Raw genomic sequence first — 25,103 nt, 5'->3', positions numbered from 1 at the left:
ATGAGTCTTTACTAAGTTATAGAAGTATCTCAAGAGTATAAATTATACATTGTAAATTGTAAATACAGTAGTTCTACAAATATACAACGAGGCTGTTGTGGGGAACCAATTGAATGAGATAAGGCATATATGAAGGTGGTTTGACAACTGTCCAATGCTGGATTATAATAATAGCTGACTTTATATAAGGTATTAAACTTTTCTAAACACTATACTGTTAGGGCTAAAATTCTAGCTATACTGTCTAAAATATCTAATAAGTGGTCTCCAATAAATTATAAGCTTTAGCAAGAGTTAGAATTTTTAACATTTATTAAGGAGAATAAGAATTTGGTAAAGAGAGAGAGAGAAAGGCCTGGATTCCTCTATGTATTAGAGAGCGCATTTCTAGCTCCCTTCTCCACCAGAGTCCTCAGGAAAGAGAGAGAGTCAGAGCGCCAGCCTCCCCTTTCTTCCTCCCCCAAGCAAACGTCCCTGATGCCAAAGAAAAGACGCATGGTCTTGCCCTCAGAGACCTTCTCCTCATGGTGGAGCTTTCCTACAATTAGCCTCCAGCAGGTGGTGTCATTCCATCGTTATAATACACACATACACACACACAGAGACACATACTTTCATTTGGTCCTTATAGTAGCTCTACCATATGGGTATTACAAGAATTATTTTACAGCTTGGTCACATAGTGGATACAGTGCTGGGTCTGTAGCCAGGAAGATCTGAGTTTAAATCTGGCCTCAGACACTTACTAGCTATGTGATCCTGGTCAAGTCACTTAACCCTGTTTGCTGCATTTTCCTCATCTGTCAAATGAGCTGGAACATGAAATGGCAAAACCACTCCAGTATCTTGATGCCAAGAAAATCCAATTGGGTTTACAAAGAGTTTGGGTATGACTGAAACCACTAAACAACAATAAAATTTTTTCAGATGAGGGAAATGAGGCTCACAGAGGTAAAGTGACTTCCTTATAATCTCACAGTGTCAAAGTTAGGATTTGAACCCAGTCCTTACTGACCTCAAATCTTATATTCTAACAACAATGTGCTTATAAAAGTAAGGTATAATATTAGTTCTTGGATATGGATAACTGCTTATTTTTCCATGCTTTTATAATATCCATTCATGCAAAATTTTTTTAATGAGAAAATGTCATTTAAAAAAATGTTTTGTCCTGACCTATTTAAACATGCTATTGGTGCCAAAAATGAAAAATGATTGAAAAAAAATATTGAAAAACATTATCACTATTTCCTAAGATACCTAAATTACTATAAATCAGTCTGTTCAATGAGGAAACCAAAGTTCCTACATACTTAGAGATTAGATGGGAAAAAGAGTTGACTTATCCTTGTGTGGACAGAGGGATGTGTGCTGAAGTTGGCATAGTTTGGGGCACATAGAAAATCAATTGTTAGGGTATGTAAGGGAGAGGAAAATACTAGGAATCTGTGGGAAATCACTCATTTTACTCTATTGCCAGAAGGTTATTAAAAAAAAAAAAGCAATTAGTACAAATGCATTCCTGATTTCCTATCTCTACAAAATCTTTAAGGTAATCTACATACCTCTTGAGGGAAGTTTTATTTATTTATTTTGTCAAGGCAATGAGGGTCAGGGTCACATGGCTAGTGTCAAGTGTCTGAGGCTGGATTTGAACTCGGGTCCTCCTAAATCCAGGGCCTGTGCTTTATTCACTGTGCCACCTAGCTGCCCCCATTAAGGGCATTTTTAATGCCAATGTAAGAGGGAAACTGTCAGCTTTTCATTGGTGATATTCCACAAGAATCCACATTATTTTTTTTAGTGTGGGTGACTTAAAGGAATAATTGTTCCTTTTAATTATTGATTGTAAGGAAGAATTTTATTTACTGTAAGGGAGGGGAATACCATTTTGTATGTTGCTATAATATTGAACTCCAGTCCTATGGTACTGGTTGCTCATAGGACATGTCCATCTGGATGTCATGTAGGAATCTCAAACTTAATGTGTTTAAAACAGAACTCACAGTAATCTCCAAACCTTATTTTTCCTCCAAACTTTGCTATTTCTGTTGATGTTTGTAAACTTGGAATCAACTTTGAGTCTTGTCTCCCATCTCTTCAGTCTTTAATCACTTGCCTACAATTCATTCCATTTCCATATTTCTCACATTCATCTCTTCTCTCCATTCATATAGCTGCTATTCTAGTATAGAACCTCATCATCTCTTTTGTAAATTATTATAATAACCTCCTAATTGTCTCCATGCATTCTTTTAAAAGTAACTTTTATTTTACTTTTTGTTAATGTAAAGGCTAAAATTCTAGCTATACTATCTAAAATCTAATGAGTGGTCGCCAATAAGTTATAAGCTTTAGCAAGAGTATTTAAGTGTTTAAGTATTTATTAAAGAGCATTAGGATCAGAGAGAAAGGTAAAAATCTAACTATTTCTGAGACCCCATATTCCGACCCGCCATGGCAAGGTCAGGAACCAAAAGAGAAAGAACCCCTCTGCCAGGGTACACTAATGGGAGGCTCCTCAAGTTGATTGGCTGGTGGTTTTGATAGACAGCACCCACGAGCAAATGTCACTTCCTGACGCCAAGGACCAGACCACATGGCTTGCCCTCAGACACCTTCTCATGGCGGAGCTTTCCTACAGTAACTCCCCAGCAGGTGGCATCATTCCAATCGTTACATTAGTTAACAAGCATTTATTTTCTCTTCCACTTCCTTCATCAGAAACAACAAAACATTTGTGATACATATGTATAATCTAGTCAAATATTGGTTGTTTTTTTTTTTGTTTGTTTTTTGTTGTTTTTTTTTTAGTGAGGCAATTGGGGTTAAGTGACTTGCCTAGGGTCACACAGCTAGTTAAGTGTTAAGTGTCTGAGGCCGGATTTGAACTCAGGTACTCCTGACTCCAGGGCCAGTGCTCTATCCACTGCACCATCTAGCTGCCCCCAAATATTGGTTGTATTAAAAAAAGTGTGTCATTTTGTACCAAGTCTATCTATTCTTATAAATTTGTAAAGTTTTTTTTATTCTGTCTCTTCACCTGTGATTCCCCCCCCCCCCCAATTATCTTAGTATAGAAACTCTCTACACACTGGTGCAAATCAGTAAGTCATGTATAACTTGTAGGCTTAGAGAGTTATTTACCTTGGCACTGAGGGGCTGGAATTAACTAAGTCTGTAATCATTATAGCTAGCCTCTATGCAGGATTTTTAACCTAAGTCTTCCAAATTCGAAGGCCAGCTTCCCTCTCCATAGCACCTCTCCTTCATGTAAAATGCAATTTTATAATCAATTTTAATTATACCTAGAATAATGCACAGTCAAAACCCCATTCTTCAAGTTACCATGATAATCAACTATTTTAAAGGTATGAATGTTTCAGAATGTGCCTCTTTTTTTGTTTAAATTATTTTTTTCTAACACACAGAACATTCTATAATATTGCTATTTGCTATAAAAATGGAAACAAGCTTGCAGTTTGAGACTCAATAGAGAGGAATTTGATCATGTCATTTGCATTCCAGTTGTCTTTTAGTATAATAATTCATTGGTAGTTTTAAATTTTAAGTAATCATTTGTTTCCTAATTTACCTCAATATTTCCAAGGACCTCTGTTTTTATTAGTATAATTATTTTCCCCACTGACATAGATTACAACCATTCCATGCTTTAGTAGATGGCCTTTGTGAGTTGCTGTAGCGGGTGGGTTCTTAACTTGACATCAAGAGGTCTTGGGGCAGCTAGGTGGTACAGTGGATAAAGCACTGGCCCTGGATTCAGGACGACCTGAGTTCAAATCTGGCCTTAGACACTTGACACTTACTAGCTGTGTGACCCTGGGCAAGTCAATTAACCCTCACTGTCCCACAACAAAACAAAACAAAACAAAACAAAACTTAAAAAAAAGAGAGATCTCTGTACACATACATTTTATTAAAAATATTTAGATACACTATTGATCAGAAAAATGCAAATTAAAACAACTTTGTGGTGTCACCTCACACCTATCAGAGTGACAAATATAACAAAAAAGAAAAATGTCAGATGTTGGAAAACTGGGATGCTAATCCACTGTTGGTGGAGTTGTGCATGGACCCAATCATTCTGGAAAGCAATTTGGTACTATACCCAAAGGGTTATAAAATTATCCATACTCTTTGATTCAGTAGTACTACTGCTAGGTTTATATTCCAAAGACATCCCCCAAAAGAGAAAAAGACCTATTTCTACAAAAATATTTGTAGCAGCTTTTTTTGTGGTGGCTAAGAATTGGAAATCAGAGGAATGCCAATCACTTGGGGAATGGCTAAATAAACTATGGTATATGATTTTGAAGGAATATTATTGTGCTATAAGAAATGACAGGATGATTTCAGAAAGGCCTGGAAAAACTTACATGAACTGACATATGTAGTGAAGTGAGCAGAATCAGGAGAACGTTGTTTACAGTGACACCAATATTGTTTAATGTAGAACTATGAATAACTTAACTATTCTCAGCAATACAATGGTCTGAGACAATCCCAAAGGACAAAAGGAGCATACCACCCACCTCCAAAAAAAGAATTGATATTAATTAAACACAGACTGAAGCATGCTATTTTTCACTTTCATTTTTTTCTTTTATTCAAGTTTTCTTGTACAAAATGAGTAATATGGTAATGTTTTACCTAATTGAAAAAAGAATTAGAAAACTACATTGATATAACTGGTTCCTTTCTAAGCCTATTTATTTTATTTTTTTTATTTAAAAATCATTCTTCAGACAGATCTGTAGACTTCAGCAGACTGCTAAAGGGATTCATGACACGCAAAAAAGTTAAGGACCTTGTCTGGAAATGTTTCTTGACTTGACTGATTTGATGAATCTTTTCAGTAGGCAGATTTTTTTTTTTTTTTGGTGAGGCAATTGGGGTTAAGTGACTTGCCCAGGGTCACACAGCTAGTAAGTGTTAAGTGTCTGAGCCTAGATTTGAACTCAGGTCCTCCTGACTCCAGGGCCGGTGCTCTATCCACTGCGCCACCTAGCTGCCCCCAGTAGGCAGATTTTTTTAAAAGCCTCATTTGGGACCCACCAAGGCTTCTGGGGATAATCTCTGAATTTAGCAATACTTATTTTCAGACAAGGGATAACATAGTGTGGGTCTGGGCCCATGCTTTGCAGCTATTTTCAGCTTCTTGTAGGATATACCACAGCTTGCCACTCTCTTGTGTGGCCTTTGAAAACTGATCAATATCTGCCCCTAACGGGGCATTGGTATAAGATTTTGGTAGAAGATATTTTCCATAAGATTTTAAAGTTTATTTTTGTTTTGGATTTTACAGTGCCTGAAAATGACTACAAAGCGAAATTTGTTTGTGCGGTTGGTGCCATGTCGTTGTCTTCGAGGAGAAGAAGAAACAGTCACCACCCTTGATTATTCTCACTGCAGTTTGGAACAGGTGCCCAAGGAAATTTTCACTTTTGAAAAAACCTTGGAAGAACTTTATTTAGATGCTAATCAGATCGAAGAGCTTCCTAAGGTATGTTTTTATTTTGTTTCCTGATTTAACTCTGCTACTTTATGCCTTTTTGGGAATAGCAGTAATGCTAATGATGTTGTAATTAAGTACCATTTGGGTCTAGAGTTTTAGAATACACGAAAAGACTTTAGAACACCCCCCCCCCCCCCCATTTAGATTACCTTGCAACTGACCTAGAAATCTGTAGTTTAGCACTATTGTTGTTGTGGTCATTATGGGAATGTATTATTTTTGGATGCAGACGAATAGTCAGCATGATGGTATTTTAATTTTGATAGGATGGTACTATCACATCCTTTTTTTTTTTTTGGTGAGGCAATGGGGGGGGGAGGGGTTGTCCTTAAAAAATTTTCTTATATTTGATTTCTTATAATTTTATTCCTTTCTTCCTCATTTCTACTCATTATTTCATTGTTGAAATCTATCACCTTTTCTTATTCAATGGTTTTGACCTCTAAGTAGCTTTTTTTTGTTTGTTTTTAAAGTGAGGCAGTTGGGGTTAAGTGACTTGCCCAGGGTCACACAGCTAGTAAGTGTCAAGTGTCAGGCCGCATTTGAACTCAGGTACTCCTGACTCCAGGGCCGGTGCTCTATCCGCTGCACCACCTAGTTGCCCCTCTAAGTAGCTTTTTGACACTGTTGAGTAACCAGTGTTCCTCTCTCCCTGATCCCACTGCAACTTCTGTGACACCATTCTCTCTTGATTTTCATCCTGTTTGTCTGATGCCTCAGTGTCTGGAGCTGCTGTCATCATAATCCATTTTGTGCCCCACCTGGGTAGGTCCACATGATACTATCCTGGACTTCCATTCATTTTCCTCTGCATCCTGTCTTTGGATGATCTCATCAGCTCCCATGTGTTTAATTATTTAATTTGCTCATGACTTAAAAATTCAGTCCTCATCCATTTCTTTAAATCCAAGTACAGCATTGCCAGGTGCCTGTGAGACCACTTTATTTGGATGTGCAATAGGCATCCCAAACAGTTCAAAATAATACTTGTCAAAACCTATTCCTCCTTCATACTTATTTCTGTTACATGAATCCCCATCCTTCTAATCACTTTTGTTCTTGACCTCATTGTTTTCTTTAACTCTTTCTTTCTCAACTCAAACGTTTTATTATTTGTTAGGTCTTATCAATTTTATAGCCACTCCTTTTTTCTATTAACAAGTCCATCTCTCCTGTTTAGATTCCATCACCTTTGGCCTCTACCATTACCGTAACCTCTGTCCTCTCAGCCTCCAATCTCTCTCTTTTGAAATTCATCCTCGTCACACCTGCAAAAATAATCTTAGGGCTCAGGTCTTACTCTCCTATTTTCTTGCTGTAGGATAAAATACAAAATTCTCATCTTAGCATTTAGAGCCTTTATATTGTGGCTTCAGCTTATATTTGCATACTTTTTTCACATTATTCTCCTGGACAGTGTCTGTATTCTAGCCACATTGAAATTTGCTGTTCCCAAACTTAGCATTCCATTTTTGCAGAGCTGGTAAGTTCAGCTGAAAAGCATCATCCCACAAAGAGATAGCTTTAACAAACTTTATTGTTACTAACAAAGGAAAAGAGTCAACTGATTTTCAGCAGATGATAATATTCCACTTCCTTGCCTTTGTATATATTGTCCCTTATGCCTGAAGCACAACTCTTTCTCAGCATCTGCCTATTAGAATCCTTTGTTTTCTTCCAGGTTTATGTCTCTTGTCTCACTGCTTATCTTACCTCCTCTCCCCACCCTCCCCACCCCATAATCTTTAGATCTTTCTTCCTCTTTAATTTGCCTTGGATTTATTTATCTGTTCATCTAGTTTGCTCCCTGATAGAATATAAATGTTAAATCCACATAAGATATTAGGGAGGGGGAAATACAGTGAAGAATAGAAGCTGAAATAACTTCAGAAATTTAGTTCCTCTTTCTCATGTCTCCTTTCTAATTTTTGTGATATACAGATATACCTCAGAGATAGTGTGCATTCAATTCCAGACTATTGCAAGAAAACACATATAACAATAAAATAAGTTACATGAATTTTGCTTTCCCAGTACATATGAAAGTTACATTTATACTATATATATATACACACACACACATACTATGCAATAGTATTATTTCTTTTAAATATTTACTTTAATTAAAAATACTTTATTGCTAAAAATACTAATCATCATCTGAGCGTTCAGTGATTCTTGATTTTTTAGAAAAATTATTTATTTGTTTGTTTATTTTGTGGGACAATGAAGGTTAAGTGACTTGCCCAGGGTCACACAGCTAGTGTCAAGTGTCTGAGGCTGGATTTGAACTCAGATCCTCCTGAATCCAGGGCTAGTGCTTTATCCACTGCACCACCTAGCTGCCCCGATTCTTGATTTTTTTGCTGGTGGAGTGTTTTGCTTTAATGTTGATGGATTATGATCAGAGTGGTGGTTGCTGAAGGTCAGTGTGGCTGTAGCAATTTCTTAAAATAAGACAACAATGAAGTTTGCCCCATTGATTGACTCCTTTCACTTGAACACTTAGGGGCCATTGTAGGGTTATAAATTGGCCTAATTTCAATATTATTGTGTCTCAGTGTATAGGAAGGCTCAAGGAGAAGGAGAGAGACAGAATAGGTGGCCAGTGTTGAAGTCAGAACATGTACAACATTTATTGATTAAGTTCATTGTCTTATGAGTGTGGTTTATGGTACCCTAAAACAATACAGTAGTAACATCAAAGGATCACTGACCACAGATCACTATAACAGCTGTTACCAAAATGTGGCAGATACTGTGAGCATGTGCTATTAGAAAAATGGCACCAGTAGACTTGCTTGATACAGGATTGTTGAAAACCTTCAATTTGTAAAAAAGACAATATCTGTGAAGTACAATAAAGCAAAGCACAATAAAATGAGGTATGCCTGTTTTCCAAAATGACCTCCATGTGTAATATTATGCAGAAGTAAAACAGATAACAGGTTATTCAGCTACAATAATAGAAATATTAAGGGAACTGAGGGAACTAATTGTCATATTTTCCTCTGTCTTCATTGGATCATATTTGGAAAACTGTTTTCTAGTTCTAGAACACCTTTCATTCATTGCTTTCTCTCAGACCACCATGTTATTTCCGTCATTTGTCTTTTTTTTGGCTGGGCAGTGAGGGTTAAGTGACTTGCCCAGGGTCACACAGCTGGTAAGTGTCAAGTGTCTGAGGCCGGATTTGAACTCAGGTACTCCTGAATCCAGGGCCGGTGCTTTATCCCCTGCGCCACCTAGCTGCCCCCCACCATGTTATTTCTGGCTCTCATTAATTTTTATGTGAGCTGTAATAACCTCTTGACTGTCTCCATGATTTTAGGATTTCTCTTCTCCATCTTTCACAAAGCTGCCAAGATAATCTCTTTAATAACAACAACAACAACAACAATGAAAGCAGTTGACATTTACCTAGTTCCTACTATGTGACAGGCACACAGTTAAAGAAAAATGTCACATATTTTATAAATATCATCTCATCCTCACAAAAGCCCTGGGACTTAAGTGCTATTGTTATCTCCTTTTTACAGATGAGGAAACTGTGGCAAACAGAATTTGAGTGACTTGTCCAGGGGTCACACATCTACAAAGTGTCTGATGCCATATTTCAACTCAGAGTCTAACTGACTCCAGGCCTGTCACTCTACCCACTGAAGTACATAGTTGTAGGTCCTTCTCCAAAACCATATCTGACTTTCTGCTATCAATAAAATGCTACCATAGAGTCCTAGACCTAAAACTGGAGGCACATAAATTAATCAACTACCCATGGACCATAAGTCTAGAGCTATGTGACCTTAGAAGCAATTGGGTTCAACAGCCTTGTTTCATAGATTAAGAAAATGAGGCCCAGGAAGTTAAATGACTTTTCCAAGATCATACAGGCCATAAGGGACAGGATTCAGGTGTTCTGACTCTGGAGTCATTGCTCTTTCCAGTGTACAATTCTGTAACTACTCTGTTTCCTAATATTTAATGCAAAACACAGTCGGCTTCTTTTCCTTTTTTTTGCATTAGCCCACCTAGCCTTGCTTCATATTACTCCCTTTATTCAGCCTCTGTTCTAATTATATAAGACTACTAGCTGTTCCCCAAATTTAACATGTATTATAGGGGTGACCTACAAATTAATTTGTTTCACAAACTGTTCATTTGGAAAAGAAACACTTGACGTTTAATGCACAAAGCCCCTCACCAACATTTCTATAATTATCCATATTAATTTATTCCTATATATGCACATTTATCTTATGGAAAAGATAATTATTTCTGATCTTTCCATCTTGGAATAGTGAAAGGAAGTTAGAAAGCCTATAACTAATGGGAGCAGAGTATAGGGCAGAGATCAGTAAACTACTTAAGGAATTTGGCCCATGCCTGCTGTTGTTTGGTCTGCAAGCTAAATAATTTTTGTGCATTTTAAAATGAAGTGGGTTTTTTTGTATTTATAAGCATAAAAAACACTCTTAGCTTGTGAGTCATATGTAAAAAGACAGGTTGTTGCTGGCCATAGGTTACTGATCCTCGATAGAAAATTAGCATAATGTTCATTTAAAAATACAAAACCCCTTTATTCAGCAACTACCCTGTGCTGTACTAGTCTAAGTGTTGGGCATAGAAATATAAAAATGAGACAGTAATCGCTCTCAGGGAGCTCACATTCTAATTGGGACAGCATATAGAATAAAGTTAACATTTATATTCAGTTCATGATAGATGGAAAACTCAGGTAGGTAGAGCAGGTATCAGGGCAGATGGTAAGGCCTTGAGGATCTTGGCCCTACCAAGAACATGGTGGGTTCATAGATTAGAGGGGCTCTGCGTTATCTCTAGTAGGAATTGTGGGGTCAGTGTCCAACTGGACTCCTGCATTTGGTGAGAACTTGGCTTTCGGGGAAGGGAAAAAACTATGGCTCCTTTTTGTAGCAATAAATGTTGCTGGTCTCTCTGCCACCCGTTGAGTTGGGAAGGGAAAGTCCTTGGCTTCCTTGTATTGCTGGTGACTCGTCCCAAATCAGCATAGAAATAAGCCATGTGTTGAGGTTTCCTCAAGAATTTTGGCAAGATGACTAGAGAAGTGGCATTTCACAGACTGGCATTTGAGAGAGTATTAAAGGGACTTTAGAGACTCCAGCCCCAAGACTAGGCATTTGCCAACTCAGGAAGTGGCAAAACTCAGATCATGACAGTGTTTGGTCCATGGTGCTCACTCTCACTTTCCATCTTGCTTTTGTTTTTACTTTTGCTCTTTCTCTCTGTCTATCTCTTTCACACACATAATGAGACTGTTAATATTCACTAGGTGGGAGGGTTGAAGAAGGTTTTAAAAAGACGTTTATGTGTATTTCAAAAATTCTGGAAGAAAACATAATAATTTCTTTTCCTTTTTTTTTTTAATTAGCAACTTTTTAACTGTCAGTCTCTACACAAACTGAGTTTGCCAGACAATGATTTAACAACATTGCCAGCATCCATTGCAAATCTCATAAATCTCAGGGAACTAGATGTCAGCAAAAATGGTAAGTTATTTAATTTTTTAACTGAATATATTAAAAAATAAAAACTTCTGAAGTGCTATAAACCAGAGTATATGAAATTTAAAAATTGTTTCTTTTTTACATAAGATTACTGGTTAAAATATTGTGTAAACAAAACAGAAAGTTAAAAATAAATAGCCTTAATATTTAATGCCATCAGATTTGCATTGTCTATTAAGTAGTATTTAAAACTGTATATTTCTGTAATCTTTTAAGAAAACATTTTAAAAGCATGTCATTGACTTGCTTTAATGTGCATTTCATCCTCCAAAAGTAAAAGAACAAACAACGAAAATTTCTGTTACTCATCTGATTATCAGAAAGTTCAGGAAGAGCTGTATTCAAATCATTCCTCAGATACTTCTTAGTTATGTGACCCTGGGCAAATCACTTAGCATCTAGCCTTCAGTTTCTTATGTAAAGAGTATTACACTTTAGGATTTCTGAATTTTTTTCCTAGCTCTAAATCTATGGTACTCTATCAAAAAATGGATCTCATTATGTTTCCTCTGAAATTCAAACTTATTCCAAACTTATCAAAAGTCTTCACTATCTTTCTTTTTTTTTAAATTTAAATTAATTAATTAATTTTTTTCCTGTTACATATAAAGATAGTTCTCAACTTTTGTTTATACAAGCTTTCCAATTTCAGATTTTTCTCCCTCCCTCCCCTCCCTCCCCCCTCCCCTAGACAGCAGGTAATCTGATAGAGGTTATATATATATACACGTAATAACATTAATCCTATTTCTGCATTAGTCATGTTATAAGAGAAAAATCAGAGTAATGATGAAAAACCTCAAAATAGAAAAAACAACAGCACCAAAAACAAAAGAAATAGTATGGTTCATTCATACTCCACAGTTCTTTTTTTTTTTTTCTTGGATTTGGAGATCCTCTTCTATCATGAGTTCCCTGGAACTCTTCTGTACCATTGCATTGGTGAGAAGAATATAGTCCATCACAGTAGGTCAACACTCAATGTTGATGATACTGTGTATAATGTTCTTCTGGTTCTGCTCATCTCACTCATCATCAGCCCATGCAAGACCCTCCAGGTTTCTCTGAACTCTTCCTGCTCATCGTTTCTTATAGCACAATAGTATTCCATTGTATTCATATACCACAACTTGTCCAGCCATTCCCCAATTGATGGGCATCCCCTCAACTTCCAATTCCTTGCCACCACATACAGAGCAGCTATAAATATTTTTGTACATGTGGGTCCCTCTCCCCTTTCTATGATCTCTTTGGGAAAAAGACCCCAAAGTGGTATTGCTGGTTCAAAGGGTATGCACAGCTTTATCGCCCTTTGGGCATTTGCTCTCCAGAATGGTTGGATCAGTTCACAGCTCCACCAACAATGCATTAGTGTTCCAATTTTCCCACAGCTTCTCCAACATTTATTATTTTCCTTTTTTTGTCATTTTAGCCAATCTGATAGGTGTCAGGTGGTACCTCAGAGTTGTTTTAATTTGCATCTCTCTAATCAATAGTGATTTAGAGCAACTTTTCATATGGGGATAGCTTTGGTTTCTTCATCAGAAAACTGCCTGTTCATATCCTTTGAGCATTTCTCAATTGGGGAATGACTTGGATTCTTATAAATTTGATTTAGTTCCCTATATATTTTAGAGATGAGGCCTTTATCAGAAGTACTGGCCACAAAAATTGTTTCCCAACTTTCTGCCTCCCTTCTAATTTTGGATGCATTGCTTCTGTTTGTACAAAAATTTTTAAATTTAATATAATCAAAATAATCCATTTTGCATTTTATAATATACTCTATCTCTTGTTTGGTCATAAACTGTTTTCCTTTCCAAAGATTTGATAGGTAGACTATTCCTTTCTCTCCTAATTTACCTATGGTATCACCTCTTATGTCTAAATCGTGTATCCATTTTGACCTTATTTTAGTATAAGGTGTAAGATGTTGGTCTATGCCTAATTTCTGCCATACTATCTTCCAGTTTTCCCAGCAGTTTTTGTCAAATACTGAGTTCCTATCCCAGAAGCTGGAGTCTTTGGGTTTATCAAACACTACATTACTAGTGTCATTTACTACTGCATTTCCTGTGCCTAGCCTATTCCATTGATCTACCACTCTATTTTTTAGCCAGTACCAAATAGTTTTGATGACTGCCGCTTTATAGTAAAGCTCCAGGTTTGGTACCACTAAGCCACCTTCCTGTGAATTTTTTTTCATTATTTCCCTGGATATTCTTGATTTTTTGTTTTTTCCAGATGAATTTTGTTGTTATTTTTTCTAGCTCTATAAAATAATTTTTAGGTAGTCTGATTGGATGGCACTGAATAAGTAAATTAATTTAGGCAGTATTGTCATTTTTACTATATTAGCTCTGCCTATCCATGAGCAATTGATATCTTTCCAATTATTTAGATCTGATTTGATTTGTGTGAAGAGTATTTGGTAGTTGTGTTCATAGAGTTCCTGGGTTTGTCTTGGCAAGTAGACTCCCAGGTATTTTATATTATCTACCGTTACTTTAAATGGAATTTCTCTTTCTATCTCTTGCTGCTGGACTTTGTTGGTCATGTGTAGAAATGCTGATCATTTATGTGGATTTATTTTATATCCTGCTACTTTGCTAAAAGTTGTTAATTGTTTCAAGTAATTTTTGAGTTGATTCTCTGGGATTCTTTAAGTATACCATCTGCAAAGAGTGATAGTTTTGTTTCCTCCTTGCCTATTCTAATTCCTTTAATTCCTTTCTCTTCTCTGATTGCTAAAGCTAACATTTCTAGGGCAATATTAAATAATAGGGGTGATAATGGACATCCCTGTTTCACCCCTGATTTTACTGGGAGGGCCTCTAATTTATCTCCATTGCATGTAATACTTGCTGATGGCTTTAGGTAGATACTGTTTATTATTTTAAGGAAAGCTCCACCTATTCCTAAACTCTCTAGTGTGTTTATTAGGAATGGGTGCTGTATTTTGTCAAAAGCTTTCTCTGCATCTATTGAGATAATCATATTATTTTGGTTGGTTTTCTTATTGATGTGGTTGATTATGTTAATAGTTTTCCTAATGTTGAATCAGCCCTGCATTCCTGGTATAAATCCCACATGGTCATAGTGTATTATCCTGGTGATCACTTGCTGTAATCTCCTTGCTAATATCTTATTTAAGATTTTAGCATCAATATTCATTAGGGAAATTGGTCTATAATTTTCTTTCTCTGTTTTTGCTTTGCCTGATTTTGGTATCACCACCATATTTGTGTTATAAAACAAATTTGGTAGAACTCCTTCTTCACCTATTTTTCCAAATAATTTGTATAATATTGGAATTAATTGTTCTTTAAATGTTTGGTAAAATTCACCTGTAAACCCATCTGGCCCTAGGGATTTTTTCTTAGGGAGTTCATTAATGGCTTGTTCAATTTCTTTTTCTAATACGGGTTTATTTAAGGATTTTATTTCCTCTTCAGTTAACCTGGGAAGTTTGTATTTTTGTAAATATTCATCCATTTCATTTAGATTGTCAAATTTATTGGCATACAGTTGGGCAAAATCATTGCTAATTATAGATTTAATTTCTACTTCATTGGTGGTAACATCACCCTTTTCATTTTTGATACTGGTGATTTGGTTTTATTCCTTTTTTTTAATCAAATTAACCAATAATTTATCTATTTTATTGGTTTTTTTCATAAAACCAGCTCTTAGTTTTATTTATTTATTTATTTATTTCTCCTTTAATTTTCAGGATCTCTAGTTTAGTATCTAATTGGGGATTTCTAATTTGTTCCTTTTCTAGCTTTTTAAGTTGCATGCCCAATTCATTAATCTCCTCTTTCTCTTTTTTATTCATGTAAGCATTTAGAGCTATAAATTTTCCCCTAAGCACTGCTTTGGCTGTATCCCATAGATTTTGGTATGTTATCTCATTATTGTCATTCTCTTGGATATAATTATTGATTGTTTCTATGATTTATTGTTTGGCCCATTCATTCTTTAGAATGAAATTATTTAGTTTCCAATTGATTTTCATTCTACTTTTCCCTGCTCTTTCTTACATGTAATTTTTATTGCATCATGATCTGAAAGGGATGCATTTACTATTTCTGCCTTTCTACATTTGACTATGATGGTTTTGTGCCCTAATACATGGTCAGTTTTTGAAAATGTGCCATGTACTGCTGAGAAAAAGGTATATTCCTTTCTATCCCCATTCAATTTTCTCCAGACATCTATCATGTCTAACTTTTCTAGTAATCTATTCACCTCTTTTACTTCTTTCTTATTTATTTTTTGGCTAGATTTATCTAATTCTGAGAGGGGGAGATTCAGATCCCCCACTAGTATAGTATTACTGTCTAATTCCTCTTGTAACTCATTTAACTTCTCCTCTAAGAACTTGGATGCTATACCACTTGGCACATACATATTTAATATTGATGTTACTTCATCATCTATAGTACCTTTTAGCAAGATGTAGTTTCCTTCCTTATGTCTTTTAATGAGATCTATTTTTGCCTGCACTTTGAGATAAGGATTGCTACCCCTGCTTTTTTTACTTTAGCTGAGGCATAATATATTCTGCTCTAGCCTTTTACCTTTACTCTGTGTGTATCTCTCTGCTTCAAATGTGTTTCTTGTAAACAGCATATTGTAGGATTCTGGTTTTTAATCCACTCTGCAATTCGCTTCCGTTTTATACCAGAGTTCATCCCATTAACATTCACAGTTATTATTACTGACTGTCTATTCCCCTCCATTCTATTTACCCCCTTTGTACTTTTCCCCCCTTCTTTCACCCTATTCCTCCTTACCGACATTTTACTTCTTACCCCTGCCTCCCCCAATCTGCCCTCCCTTTTTATCACCCCCTCTCTTTTCTTTATCCTTTTCTCCCTTGCTTTTGTCCTCCCTTCTATCAGTCCCCCCCCTTCCCCTTCCCCTTTTGCTTCCCTAAAGAATGCACTAAGTTTCTTTATTCCAATGAACGTATATGTTATTCCCTCTTAGAATCAAATCTAATGAGAGTAGGGTTGAAACAATGTTCACCCCTCCTTTCTTTCCCTCTATTGTAATAGGTTTTTTTTTTTCACCTCTTCATATGATATAATTCATCCCATTCCACCTCCCCTTTCCTTTCCTCCCCTTAGACTCCCTTTTTAATCCCTTAATTTTTTTTTATATCATCACATCAAAGACAATTTATATTTATACCCTCTGTGTAAAGTCCTTCTCTCTGCCTAAATACGTTTATAGTTCTTAAGAGTTATGAGTATTATCTTCCCGTGTAGGGATCTGAGCAGTTTAACCTAATTGAGTAACCTTTTTTTTTTTTCCCCTTTCTGTTTACATTTTTAAACTTCTCTTGAGTCTTGTATGTTAAGATTGAATTTTCTATTCAGTTCTGGTCTTTTCACCAGGAAAGATTGAAAGTCTCCAATGTCATTAAATGTCCATCTTTTCCCCTGAAAGAGAATGAACATTTTTGCTGGGTAATAGATTCTTGGCTGCAATCCAAGCTCCTCTGCCTTCTGGAATATCATATTCCAAGCCTTGTGGTCCTTTAATGTTGAAGCTGCCAGGTCCTGAGCAATCCTGACTGTGGCTGCATGATATTTAAATTGCTTCTTTCTGGCTGCTTGGAGTATTTTCTCCTTCACCTGATAATTCTGGAATTTGGCTACAATATTCCTTGGAGTTTTCCTTTTGGGGTCTCTTTCAGGAGGTGATCCATGGATTCTTTCAATGATGATTTTATCCTCTGATTCTATGATATCAGGGCAGTTCTCCTTAATAATTTCCTGGAATATGGTGTCTAGATTCTTTTTCTGGTCATGGCTTTCAGGCAGACCAATGATTTTCAAATTGTCTCTCCTGGATCTGTTTTCCAGATCAGTTGTCTTTCCAATGAGGTATTTCACATTTTCTTCTATTTTTTCATTCTTTTGATTCTGCTTGACTGATTCCTGGTGTCTCATGGATTCCTTATCTTCCAACTGACCAATTTTAATTTTTAAGGCATTGTTTTCTTCAGTGAAATTATGCTCTTTTTTTTCTATTTGGCCAATTTTTGTGCTTCCTTTTCCAAGCTGCTGATTCTTTTTTATAGTTTTCTTGTTTTGCTTTCATTTCTCTCCCCATTTTTTCTTCTACCTCTCTCAGTTGATTTTTTAAATCCTTTTTGAGCTCTTCCAGGAAGGCTTTTTGTTCTTGAGACCAATTCACCTTCCCTCATGAGACTTCACATGTAGACAGTTTGAGGGTATTATCCTCATCTGAGTTTGCATTGGCTTCTTCCCTATTGATACAGAAGCTCTCAATGGAGAGGGCTCTTTTTTGCTTCTTACTCATTATTGCAGCTTATTTATTTATTTTTTAAGTTGAGGTTTGCTCTGGGGGCACCAGGGTCCCTGTTTTGGGCTTCTTGTGCAAGGGTATAGGTGCTGTGTGGCTGGCTTTTTACTCAGAGGCCTTTATAGTGTGTGCAGTTCGCCCTCCTGCACTTCCTGTCTGAGCGCTCGGCCAGACACCCGATCCTGGTGCCTGATTCCGCCTGACCTGTTCGTGGCCCTCCCGCCCGGTGCAGGTAGGTTTTTCCACTGTCCTTCTTGGGCACCAGATTTTTGAGCCAGGTTCCAGGGGCCTCAGTTGTTTGGCTATGGCCCGCAGCTCCTGCTGACTTGCCCTGACCCCCTTGGCACTGGGCTGCTGGCCTGCTGGCCTGCGTTGGGCCTCCCTTTTGCCCGAGTCAGACCGACCTTTTCCTGAAGTCTTCTAAATTATCTCTGGTTGGAAGACTGTGTCTCTCTGTCTCTTTGCAGGTTCTCTAGTTTCAGAATCTGTCCAGAGGCTTGATTTAATGTTCTTTTTGAGGGAACAGAAGGAGAGCTCAGGCAGCTTGCTGCTTCCTCTCCGCCATCTTGACTCTGCCCCCACTATCTTTCAGGTCATCCTAATTCACACCTTGGAGTCATCTTTCACTCTCTTCTCTCTCACTCATTGCCTTATCTAATTTGTTGCAAGTCTTTTTTTTTTTTTTTAGGGCAATGAGGGTTAAGTGACTTGCCCAAGGTCACGCAGCTAGTAAGTATCAAGTGTCTGAGGCTGGATTTAAATTCAGGTCCTCCTGAATCCAGGGCCAGTGCTTTATTCACTGCGCCACCCAGCTGCCCCCTGTTGCAAGTCTTTTTGGTAATTTCTGTTTAAGCTCCTTCCCTTTTTCTTCTTTCCTAACCCAGCCTTTTTCCTAGTTCAGGTTTTTTTTTTTTTTTAAATCACAATTTGACAGGACTATTGTAGGAACCCCTGTAGTTCTAGGCTTCTATCTTTCTGTTTTCCTTTTCTAGTTACTCTTCCACACAACTGACGTTTACACTCCTGAGACATATCTGACTGACTTCTCTCCTCCTCCAAATGAAAAATCTTTAATAGTTCCCTATTGCCACTTAAATAAAATTCAAAATCATCAATCTGGCAATTAAAACACTCCATAATTTGTTACCCAGTAACTTTTTCCTTGTTAAAGCCTCTCCTCTAGACAAACTGAGGTGTTAAATGTTGCCCATGATGCCCATATACAGTATTCTATCCACTGCCTCCTTGCTTTTGTCCCTTTTTATTTTTATTGCACAGAATTCCCAACATTTTATAGAAGGCTGCTCAGGTGGACCTATATGTGACACCTTTTAAGATCTCTTCCTCCTCACACTTTTTTTTTTTGTGCACTCTTGAAATTACTTCATATTGATTTTTATTTGCTTCTCTATTTACATATCACCCACCCCTGTTTGGCTTCCTTGAGGGCAGGGACTATCTTTGTGTGTTTTAAAAATGTATTAATTTATATATACTTTAACATTTATATTCACAAATTTTTAGTTCCAAATTACCTCCCTCCCTCCAGCCCATCTCTCACTCATTAGGAAGACAAACAATATGATACCCATTATACCTGTGAAGTTATGCAAAACATTTCCATATTTCTGTGTTGTCACCAGCACCGTCTTCTGCCCCCCAGCCAGGAAAAATAAAGTTAAAAATGCATGCTTTAATTTCTACTCAGAGTTCATCAGTTCTCTCTCCCTTTGGAAGTTAATAGCATTTCTCATCATGGTTCCTTTGGAATTGTCTTGGATCTCTGTATTGATCAGAGTAGCTAAGTCTTTCATAGCTGGTCATTTTTAAAGTATTGCTGTTACCATGTACAATGCTCTCTTGGTTCTGCTCATTTTGGTTTGCATTTGTGAGATTTTCCCCAACCCTTAGAGATGAATGATTTAATTATAGTTATAATCAGTATTTATTTAGACTACAGATTGTGATTTAATATGTTTAGGTATTTGTTAGTAGCTTAAGCAAATGATAATAGAATAAGTGAGATAGATGTTTGTAGAGTTTATGTATATGCTGTATGTTAGATTGATACAGAAACCTCATAATTGAAACCACATTAATTAATACCAATAGTTTAATCCACTGTGGTTAGGTATCCACCAATAAGCTTAGATGCCAAATACTAAAAATAGTTACTCTGGACCAATCAGAACTTGAGAAAAGTTACCTTTGGAGGTGGATGGCATTGACGAATTTGCCATAAAATTTTAATAAGACTGACTAATTTATTAGAAGGAAGACTAATAAAGACAAGATCATAAAGAGCAGAGTTTGGTAACCTTTACTTTTTTATAGATAACTAGAGAAAAATCACATGAAGAAAATCACACAAGTAGTCCCCAAATTTGACTGTGGAATATTTTTGGCCTTGAAGTATATTTGACATAAATATTTGTCCAGGGAGTCTGAGTTATGGACTACTCCTGAGATTAAAGGGGACTTTAAAGTATTTTGTAGCAAAATTTAAGAACATTTATTTTGAAAAGTTGATGGCATGTATTACTCATTTTTAATATATTGTCAAATTTAATATTTTTGAGGTTGAAATACAATGAGCAACAAAACTTCATATTTATATATATGCCATTGGAAACCTGGGGTCCATGATGAACAATTTGGTATTTGTTTTTCTTGATCAAGAGTAGTTAACTTTTAAACTGGAGAACATTTACCAATATGGCCCATAAGGAATTTATAGAAAGATTTCAACAAGTCAATGAACTTGGTTGGGGAAAATATTACATCCTGGCTTTTCACTAACTTCTAACTGAAACTTAGTATTTCTTTCAGTTATGAATTCAGAAAACAAATTATTTGGGAAACAAGTTCCACAGATTTCACTAGATTATCAGAAGGACCCATCACTCACACACACACACACACACACACACACACACACACACACGTGCATACCCACACCCAGTTATGAACTACTATCTTAAAAAACTTGCCTGGTACCTTGAGAAGTTTAGGGACTTTCTCAGATTCACACATTGAATGTGTCTCAGAGGTCAAGCTTTATCTCAGAATTTTCTCACTGTATGGCTAGGTATTCACCATACATCTTTGGGTGTAAATCAACTGGTTACAACATAGCATTTGTAAAGCTTAGTAGGGATATGAGTAGATTATACTCTATATCTATATACAAATACTTGGAAATAATAAAATGTGAAAAGTTATGGGCAAAAAATGAATTAATTAAAACCTCAACAAATTGTGCAATAATAATAATAATAATCTTTCCCTCAAATAGATTCAGTATTATCAAATGACATGACAGGCCTATTGATTTTACTAAAATAATACATTTGTGCTTGCTTTAAATTGATAACAGAAAAATGTTTTAATGATGAATACTGTCTAATTCTTGTCAACAGTAATAGCTAGGTGCTGGTGAAATTTAATACTTTTTTTAAAAAATAGAGACTGAAAGCTGATAGAGTGATATGTAGCTTCCAAGAAACTTTGCTTCAAAATTAACATAAATCTTAGTAGCTGAGAATTAGTGAACGATAATATGTAAGAGAATTGACTTTTTATTTTATAAAAAATATTTTCATAAAGACTTTACACAGATGATTAAAATCTATGGTATCATTCATTTCACTCTCCGTATAACAATTTCTGTTTTTCCTATGTCCATAATTTTAATTTCCTATTAATGTAAGCACTTTGTTAATTTATTAAGAGGTAACAGGTATTGTGTCCATAGGTTCTCCTGCTCCAACTTCTCTCTTTGGTTCTAGCTTGAATCAGAAAACACAAAATAGGAAGAAGTCATTGAAGTATAACAAAATCACATCGCATAACAAACATGTAGGCCACATATAACACATAAAGCATATGAAACAGATATAAAGAGGACATTTCATGAACTCTAACCGTGGACATTGCTTGTATACGTGTGTGACTATTTCTCTTATTTCTCCTAAAGGAGAAAAAAAGGGTTTCAAATAAGAAGTGAGGAGAAAATGTTCCTCTAAGGAAACAGTATGCTCAAAAAAGTTACCTTGTGGGGAGGGAAGGGAGGAATAAAAATTTGGAACTCAAAATCTTACAAAAATTAATGTTGAAAACTATCTTTACATGTAATCAGAAAGAAAGAAAATAAATTTTTTTTCCTTTCATTTTCTCTGACACAGTCTTTAACACTTTCATTAGTCCCAGATAACCACATCGCTTCCCTGACCCTCATACCTCTAATGCATTCCTGCCCAAATCAGGCCAACCCATAACATAACTAATGTATAGACTTGTCATTCTTCATTACCAATGTAAACATTTGTCTCATATCTCTTTCATATATGAGAAAGATAAATGTAGTCTAACATGCTTTTAAACAGCCTAATATTTGTCTAGATATAATTATTTTTCAATATTACATGAATTGAAGTTTCTTTTTTAGTTTGTTTGGAATTTTGGCCAATTTGGAGAGAAATTGCATATAGGTGAGATTTTAAGCTCATTACATTTTTTTAAAAAACTTACTATTTGGTTTCAGGAAAACCAAAAGTTTTAAATTATAAGTTAATGGGCAGTCCTGTTACAAGGCATATTCCCTTAGAAGGCAAAGATAAGAAACAAAATTCCAATATATACCCCCAAAATGCATATAGCAGCACTCTCTGTAGGAGCAAAAAACTAGAAACAAAGTTTTGCCCATTGTTTGGGAAATGGATGAAAAAAACTGTGGTATATAAATGTAATGCAATATAAATATAATTGGTAAAAATTGATAAATATTAGGAATTAAGAAACATGGGAAGATTTTTCTGAGCTGAGGCAGAGTAAAATGAACAGCAAAAGCAAGAGACTATAATATGTGATATGACTACAAAAATTTGAATGAAAAACTTACTAAAAGAAGCCAAACTCAGCTAAATGGGAAACTGGTCAAGGTCCTGAAAGACAGATGATGAAGCTTATCTCCATCTTCACAATCAGATATTTTGTAGAAGAGAATGCCAATCAATCTACTATGTGCCAGGCACAGGGGTTATAAATACAAAGAATGAAGTGCAGTATATTGTATATGTTGTCAGATTAAGTTAATCTGTCTGATATTTTTGCCTGATAGTTTTTCTTTATCACAAAGGGAGGTTCAATTTGTAAGGATCAATTGAAATGGCTGATATAAAGGCAAAAGACATCAGTAACCTTTTTAAATTTTTTTTAAAGAAAATGACTAAGTTTAGAAAACAAAAACAATTTCACTTAAAAAAAGTAGGATTAGACAAGTATGTTTTATCACATGCTCTAATAAGATCCTAAAATATAAGCCTAAATGTAAAAAGGTTACTTCATTTAAAAAAAATTAGAACAAAAGAGATAAAGGTAGCTTTCTCAGTTAGTGGCTAGCAGAACAGTTCTTGACCACACAGGGGACAGAGGTTATGAAAGTTAAATGAAAAGCTTTATTTCATGAACTTAAAAAAATATTTTGCAGGAGCAAAATTCAGGTAACAATGGAAAAAAATCTTAGTTGGTGGAAAAATCTTTAAAATCTATGTTGTAAATCTGATATCCTAAATAAGGTAGAAAATCATTAAATTTATAAGACCATGGGCTGTTCCCCTTTAGATAAGTAGTCAAAGGATATGAAGAAATGATCCTTAAATAATTGTAAACTATTTAAAAAATCAATTTATATTTGCATATTTTGTTTTTTTATATCACTAGAATTCCTCTCACTGCCTATTTCCCCAGAGAGTCACATTATGTAGCAATACTATATATATATATATATTTTAATGAAAAGGGAGAATGGCAAAACTAATCAATATATTGAAAGTGTTTGATTGTATGCAATATGCTACACATATGTCTACAAAGAAACAGGTGAGAATGCCCTCTCATTTCTTTGTTGGGGTCTTGTTCATTCTTTGAATTTTGAGATATTTCCTTTTGCTTGTTTTCTTGGTTGTTCTTTCCACTCACATTGTTGTCATAATTATACATGTTTTCTTTTCTTTGCTCATTTTATTCTGTATTGGATCATACAAATCTTTTCATACTTCTGTATTCATCGGTTACAAATAGCAATATTCTATTACTTTCACATACCACAATTCATTTAGGGATTCTCCAGTTCTTTGCTCCTACAAAAAAAGTGTTATGAATATTTTGGTGTATATTGGGACTTTGTTCTTATTAGCGGCCTTCTTTAGTCATGGACTTTTGGGGTCACAGGTTATGTGCATTTTATTTTAGTTGATTTATATGCATAATTCAAAATTGCTTTCCAAATGGATTATGCTGATTCTCAGCTCCACCAACAATCATAAGTGTCTTCTAATAAACCCCTCCAACATGGACTATCTTTTGTCATCTTTGCCAATTTTCTGGGTATGACAAAATTTCACATTTGTTTTGATTTTCTTTTATTATTAGTGATTTTGAGTATTCATACTGTTTTTTTTTTAAAGTGAGGCAATTGGGGTTAAGTGACTTGCCCAGGGTCACACAGCTAGTAAGTGTCAAGTGTCTGAGGCCGGATTTGAACTCAGGTACTCCTGACTCCAGGGCCAGTGCTCTATCCACTGTGCCACCTAGCTGCCCCTATACTGTTTTTAATAGTTTACAATTTTTTTTGGAGAATGGTTTGTGCATATCCTTTGACCACTTATCTGTTGGGGGATGGCATTTGGCCTTATACTGGTCTTGGATATTTTTCCACTATTAAAGCTTAAAATGGTCCTGAAAACTTTTGTAATACCTTGTATATATGTTAGTTATTTATATATATGTTAGTTATATTTAGATACCCAATCTTTTTCAGGGAAATTTTATAAAAAGATTTTCCCCCCATATGACTGCTTCCTTTATGCTAGATAGACTAATTTTGTTTGTGCAGAAGCCTTTCAGTTTCATCAAATTGTCTATTTTATCTTTTGTAATTGCCTCTATCCCTTGTTTAGTTAAGAGTTTATCTCCTATCCCTAATTGTGAAAAATGTATGATTTGTTTCTCTTTTAATTTTTTAACAGTGTGATTTAATATTAAGGTCATGCATCCATTTTTAATATATCGTGGAATGTACATAAGCTGTTGTTTCCTAAGCCAGGCACTTTCAGACTGTTTTACTGTTTTCCTTGCAATTTTTATCAGTAGGAAATTCTTAAGTAATTTGTATTTTTCTGTCAAATTGAATGTTATTGATTCACATTGTTTTTGATTGTCAGTTTTCTACTTTCTCCATTGGTCTAAACTATTTTTTAACCAATACCAAATAGTTTTGGTGACTATTTTATAAAATAAAATTTTTATAGTTTGAAGTCTTGAAGTGCCTGTTCTCCTTCATCCATTTTTCATTATTTGTCTTATATTCCAGATATTTTGTTTCTACATATGAATTTTATTTTATTTTATTTTATTTTTGGGGGGTGGGGGGTAATGAGGGTTAAGTGACTTGCCCATGGTCACACAGCTAGTAAGTGTCAGGTATCTGAAGCTGGATTTGAACTCAGGTCCTCCTGAATCCAGGGCCGGTGCTTTATCTACTGCGCCACTTAGCTGCCCCTACACATGAATTTTAGAGAAATAAATCTATTTAATTAAATTCTATAAAGTATTCCTTTGATAAATTTATTGGTATAACATTATAGATAATCAACTTTTAAAGACTTAGAAATTCTGAT

General features: G+C 35.5%; 1 protein-coding gene across 6 annotated transcripts in view; it reads left to right on the top strand.

Moving 5' to 3' along the window:
- Positions 1–25,103, top strand: part of ERBIN (erbb2 interacting protein) — a 192,161-nt gene that overhangs the window by 70,282 nt on the left and 96,776 nt on the right. For all 6 annotated transcript variants that reach the window (XM_043987553.1, XM_043987538.1, XM_043987530.1 and 3 more), the window contains exons 4-5: positions 5,330–5,527; positions 10,950–11,067. In XM_043987553.1, coding sequence (XP_043843488.1) covers positions 5,339–5,527; positions 10,950–11,067 — 307 coding nt within the window. In that variant the 5' untranslated portion in view covers positions 5,330–5,338. The remainder of the gene's footprint in view (positions 1–5,329; positions 5,528–10,949; positions 11,068–25,103) is intronic.

This window comes from Dromiciops gliroides, chromosome 1, assembly GCF_019393635.1.
Source record: "Dromiciops gliroides isolate mDroGli1 chromosome 1, mDroGli1.pri, whole genome shotgun sequence".
NCBI classification, from domain to species: Eukaryota; Metazoa; Chordata; class Mammalia; order Microbiotheria; family Microbiotheriidae; genus Dromiciops; species Dromiciops gliroides.
The sequence above is the reverse complement of the archived record's forward strand: the minus strand, read 5'-3'. Positions and strand labels throughout refer to the sequence as shown.